At 54.6% G+C, this 6,000-nt stretch overlaps 1 protein-coding gene across 1 annotated transcript in view; it reads left to right on the forward strand.

The window, feature by feature from the left end:
- VEPH1 (ventricular zone expressed PH domain containing 1) overlaps positions 1–5,557 on the forward strand; it is a 57,121-nt gene extending 51,564 nt beyond the window's left edge. The window contains exons 14-15 of the mRNA XM_036388844.2: positions 4,361–4,497; positions 5,238–5,557. Coding sequence (XP_036244737.1) covers positions 4,361–4,497; positions 5,238–5,474 — 374 coding nt within the window. The 3' untranslated portion in view covers positions 5,475–5,557. The remainder of the gene's footprint in view (positions 1–4,360; positions 4,498–5,237) is intronic.
- The last annotated feature ends 443 nt before the right edge of the window (positions 5,558–6,000 follow it).

The following is a 6,000-nucleotide window of genomic DNA, read 5'->3' on the forward strand; positions in this document are numbered from 1 at the left end:
AGTCCTGGCCAAGAATTTGGACTATTTTGGCCAAGTGCTTGACGAATTGGCTGTTTCAGAGATTTATTCTAACAGTTAGTGTCTCTTCAGACTGCATCAACCCCGAATTTAGGAAGTCTTGCAGGAGTGGCCCAGCTGCTGCAGACTGTGCTGCCCCTGCTCACTCCATGGGTGTTTGAGCATCTTCTCCTTCCCCAGCTCCCTGGGACTCCAGGACCAGGACAGAAACCCTGCTCTGAGTTAAAACTTCATCTCCACAGAGCTCTCAGTGTGGTTCCCATCATGTCAGGGATGTTGAGTGATGAGGAAAATGAGACTCTTGCTTGAAATGTCAAAGCTTAATGCAGCAACTTTGGTCTGAATTTCCAAAGACATTTAAGCAGTCCAGCCCTGCCTCACTCCTGCTCTCCTGGCTGTAACTGTCTTTTTCATCAGCAGTTCCTCTCTTTGTCTCACTTTAAAAGAATTTCTGTAAGAAAGGCTCATGGTGAGTATCATTATTTGCTTCTGAGCTCCAAAGGCCTTTAGAAAACCAAGAAAATAAATTCCCTGAATGGGTCATGTGAAAGCTGAGGAAGGCAACGTGGAAGAAGGAGCTCAGTGGAATGAAAATTTGCAGGGAGTGACAACTCCACCTTTGTGCTGGTGCTGCAGAGCTGTGGCAGAGTGGGGGACCCTGCAGGGTCTCTCTGGGTTGGTAGGATCTGACACAAGCAAGGATTTGGAGCTCTCCTTGGACTGGTAAGGAATTTAAAGGCTGTGAAACATCTTTTATTTTCATTCCAGAGTGTGAAAGAGCCTTTGACATCTGAAATACTTTTGAGAGGCAAGAAAGCAACTCCTTCCTCTCAGCAATTCTGTTTAGCAACCGAATTCCTGTTGAAGAAGGAATTCAGAGGCAAATTTTTTTTCTATTATTGTCTGCTGGGGTTTTGTTGCATTTTTTGGATGCCGTGGTACAAGATGCCATTTATCCTCCAGGCTTGGGCAAAGACTGCCTTAAAGCCCTGGCCTTGCCTTGGGATGGGGTTCCCAGAGCAGCTGGGGCTGCCCCTGGATCCCTGGCAGTGCCCAGGGCCAGGCTGGACACTGGGGCAGTGGAAGGTGTCCCTGCCATGGCAGGGGTGGGATGGGATGATATTTAAGATCCTTTTCAGTCCAAACCATTCCATGTTTCTGTGATTCCTGTTGGCTGTAGCTGGGAGGCATTTTGGGGCTGGAAGCTGATCCTGTGTGGAAAGAACCAGTTAAGCTGAAGCAAAGTGGTGATGCACCCACAGTGACAACTGGAGAAAGTTTGACTCCTTCTCATGCATTCTTCTGGTGCCAAAGCATGTCTTGTCCAACCACACCTGTCCAGAAGTGCTGTTCAGTCACCCTGGGTTGGCTTTTCCTGCTCTGAGGAGCAGCATTCCCACAGCCCCTGCTGATCTGCCCTGGGCTCAGGGGAGGAACAGCAGCTCACTCCGTTCCAGCACAGCCACCAGGCACCTGGAGTGCTGGAAAGCACCAGGATTCCTCCTGTTGGGACAAGCTGCCTGCTGGGAGCCTCATTCCAGCACAACCCCCTGCACTGGGGGTTTGGCTCCAGGAGCTCTTGCACAAAACATTCCGCAAAACCACCGGAGAGCCAGCGAGGGAATTGAGGCAATCCCAGCGCCTGCCCCCCTCTGGAAGCTCACAAAGACAGGCAGGGATCCCTGGGGGCTGCAGAGGAGCCATGGGCAAGGATTTGGGATTGGGGAAAAACTGAGGCTGTTTGGGAATTCCTCTGGAAAACTGCAATTCCCTGGGAAAGCCAACGCCACCTTAACTTGGGAATACATTTATCCCCCTCCTGCAGTGCCAGCTATCCAGAGAAATGAAGGAGCCCAGCTCTAATCCTCACTGGGAAATCAGCAAAAGTGGCATCCAGCCATGTGTTCCTTCCAGGTTTTCAGCAAAACCCAACGTGGTGATTAATGGAAGAGACTGGATCCATATTCCCTGAGGTTAATTGCATTTATCTGCCACACATTCCATTCTTTCAAGTTCATAAGGGTTTATTATCACTGAGATCATTCATGAATTCTTGTGGAGGATTTTATGTTTCATCAAATTCAAGATTTAAAGCTTTGGGTTTTGTCTGTCTCGAGTTCATCTTGGAAGAGTTTGGAGGGTTTTTAACTTTTTATTCAGTACCCGAACTACTTAGAGCTGGATGTGTTGTAGTTCTGCAAAGAAAGCAAGATGGAAAGTAGAAAATTCCAACAGACACATCAACGGGAACTACTCAGGGTTAAACTGGAGTCAGTATGTCTAAATTGAGATGATTTGAGAAAATATAGGTGTTTCAAGACCTTTGGATATTTCATGACCTTTTCAAACTGAAAGGGGAGAGATTTAGAAGGGATATTGGACAGGAATGGTTCCCTGTGAGTGAAGGCTTTCCCACCATGAGGATATCAAGCCTGCCCAGAGATGTTGTGGATATTTTTCAAGTCCCACGTGGATAAATCCATGAGCAGCCCAGTCTGACCCCGTGGGTGACCCTGCTTGGGGCTGGAGCAGAGACCCCTGGAGCTCTCTTCCAGCTGAGCTATTCTGGGATCCTGTGAAGCCAACCGCAAGGAAAATAAGCAGAAGGACTTAGAAAAACATTGGAAAAGAGCTTTATTCTTATCCTGCTTGAATCTCTCTCTCCTAATCAGCCCCTCAGACACGCTGGCATCGGATTCATTACGGCCACTTTGGAAGCTGCCTCCAGAACTCCCCCGGGCTCCTCTGTGGATACACAGGAGAAGTCCTCTGGTAGCATTGCCTAAAGCCACTGGCTCCTCACAGACATCAACATTTCTTAGCAAATCCTGGGTTTGAAAGATTTTGGCCATAAAAATTCACTTTAGGCCACAATTGCACATTCACTTCCCTTCTCATGTTGTGCTCCTGACCACAAACTATCTCGGTATTATCTGGTCCCTGAGCCTTTTGTGCTTCACCCCTCCTAGTTTGGTTGAAGCATGTTTCTACGGCTCTGGAATGGGATTGAAGATGTTCCTGTGGAACCAGGAGCCAGGCAGGGAACAATATTTAACAAAATTACAAAGTTTTTAGTACAGGGGACACTAAAGTGTGGTTCTGTCCCACTAAAGAGCGTGGTGGGGAGAGGGTGCAGCCCCAAACCAGCCTCCTGGGGAATGTATCCCCTTTTGCAGTGACAATATTTACACAGGGAGAAAGCAACCCTCTGCCTTACTGTGTCCCATGGCAGGCTGGGTGCTGTGTTTGGTGCTGGCACAGGAATACCCAGAAGAGCTGTGGAGTCAGGGCTGCAGTGGCTGCGTGGAGCAGAGCACGGCCTCCTCCCGCCGTGGCACTCACAGCTGCAGCTCCCCCCGGCACTGAGGCTCTGCCAACCCCCTTTCCATTCATCCATCTCCTTCCAGGCGCTCCCTGCCTGCAGAGACAGAAATATTTATGGTCTTTCCTGAGGAAATTGCACGAGTCCACACTGCAGCCCCCCCCGCCAGCCTCGCTGCCAAGGAAAACAGCGCTGGGGGAAGGACACATCCTTTATCTACAGCTGATGCCTTGTCTTGGCCTTGGTGTGCCCTCTTCCAGACAGGGGCAGGGTGCCCAGAAGCCATAAAAGCTTTGGCACTCCCTTGGGCGGCACCTGGGCAGCTTTGGGCTCAGGAGCTGCCCATGGCAGTGAAGGCTTTCAAGGAAAAGTGGGGCTGGAGGAACAGGGGGCTGGGAGAGGAGCCAGCCAGGGATCACTGCCCCTCTGACAGATGCTGGGATGGGCTCCAAGGCAAACACCCCATCCAAAACATCCCTGCTCAGACTGCAGTGCTTGCATTGCCCTCTGGTCTGGCTGGTCCTCTGTGTGTTCAGGACATCGATGGAAAGACAGAGGAGATAGGAAAGAGACCCCCTAGGACATATCAGGGCTTTAAACTGCCAGAGAGCAGGGTTAGGTGGGATCCTGGGAAGGAATTCCTCCTGGGAGGGTGGGCAGGCCCTGGCACAGGGTGCCCAGAGCAGCTGAGGCTGCCCCTGGATCCCTGGCAGTGCCCAAGGCCAGAAACGGGCACTGCAGGGCTGGGGAGCAGCTGGGAGGTGCAGTGGTGAGGAGGAGTTTGGGATGGCTGAGGGAGTAGGAGAGGAGATGGAAGAGGGGTGTGAGCTGTCAACTCCATCTGCTCAGCCTCCCCAGCAGGACACAGCTGAGGGCTGAGCTGTCTGTGTGAAGTGAGAGCTGAATGCTGCACGTTGGGAGGATGAGGAAGGCAGCACGACCTTCCTGCAGCATGGCAGAGCCTTTGGCTGGCAACAGGGAGGGCAGGACTAACCCTGGCCGTGTGCTCCCCCTGCCCAGGTGTGAACCAGGACGGGCAGCCCCTGATGGAGGGCAAGCTGAAGGAGAAGCAGGTCCGCTGGAAGTTCATCAAGAGGTGGAAAACGCGCTACTTCACCCTGGCTGGCAACCAGCTGCTGTTCCGCAGGGGCAAATCCGTGAGTGACAGAGTCACTGCCCTGCTCCCTGCCCTGCTCCCGGGGCTGCAGCCCTCACACCTGCCCATGCTGCTTTCCCCATGGGCTTTCACCCCTCAGCTTTGCTCTTCTGCTTTTCCCAGAGGTTGTCACCCCTCAGCTTTGCTCTTCTGCTTTTCCCAGAGGTTGTCACCCCTCAGCTTTGCTGTTCTGCTTTTCCCAGAGGTCGTCACCCCTCAGCTTTGCTGTTCTGCTTTTCCCAGAGGTTGTCACCCCTCAGCTTTGCCCACCCATGGTGGTTTTCCCGCTCACAAAGTGCATGGCAGGGGACACCAAGGGCAGCCAGAGTGCTGCCCAGGAGCTGTCACTGCTGAGTCCCCAGTTTCCAGGGGGCATAAAGACCATCTCATTCCATCCCCCTGCCGTGGCAGGGACACCTTCTACTATCCCAGGCTGCTCCAAGCCCCGTGGCCTTGGACATTTCCAGGGACAGGGCAGCCACACAATGTGGCAGCAGCAGCTGGTGGCACCTGGGAATATCTCCACAAAGAAGGACGAGTTCACAGAATCCCAGAGTGGTTTGGGCTGGAAGGGACCTTAAAGCCCACCCAGTGCCACCCCTGCCATGGCAGGGACACCTCCCACTGTCCCAGGTGCTCCCAGCCCTGTCCAAGCTGGCCTGGGACGCTGCCAAGAGCCCTGGGCAGTTTGTGAGGGGTGGTTCCTCCCCGGGTGACCCTGCCCTGCCCCCTGTGCTGCAGAAGGACGACCCTGACGAGTGTCCCATCGAGCTGAGCAAGGTGCAGAGCGTGAAGGTGCTGCCCAAGAAGCGGCGGGACCGGAGCCTGCCCCGCGCCTTCGAGATCTTCACGGACAGCAGGAGCTACGTGCTCAAGGCCAAGGACGAGAAGAACGCTGAGCAGTGGCTGCAGTGCCTCAACGTGGCCGTGGCCCAGGCCCGCCAGCGCCACAGCCGCGAGGCCACCACCTACCTGTGACCCTGGGCCACCACCCTGGGGCCAATCCCTACCTGTGACCCTGGGGCCACCACCCTGGGGCCACCACCTACCTGTGACCCTGGGCCACCACCCTGGGGCCACCACCTACCTGTGACCCTGGGCCACCACCTTGGAGCCACCATCTACCTGTGACCCTGGGCCACCACCTACCTGTGACCCTGGGCCACCACCTTGGAGCCACCACTTACCTGTGACCCTGGGGCCACCACCTACCTGTGACCCTGGGCCACCACCTTGGGGCCACCACCTACCTGTGACCCTGGGCAAATCCCTACCTGTGACCCTGGGCCACCACCCTGGGGCCACCACCTACCTGTGACCCTGGGCCACCACCTACCTGTGACCCTGGGCAAATCCCTACCTGTGACCCTGGGCCACCACCTTGGGGCCACCACCTACCTGTGACCCTGGGGCCACCACCTACCTGTGACCCTGGGCCACCACCTTGGAGCCACCACCTACCTGTGACCCTGGGGCCACCACCTACCTGTGACCCTGGGCCACC

This window comes from Molothrus ater, chromosome 10 (genome assembly GCF_012460135.2).
Source record: "Molothrus ater isolate BHLD 08-10-18 breed brown headed cowbird chromosome 10, BPBGC_Mater_1.1, whole genome shotgun sequence".
Taxonomy (NCBI): Eukaryota; Metazoa; Chordata; class Aves; order Passeriformes; family Icteridae; genus Molothrus; species Molothrus ater.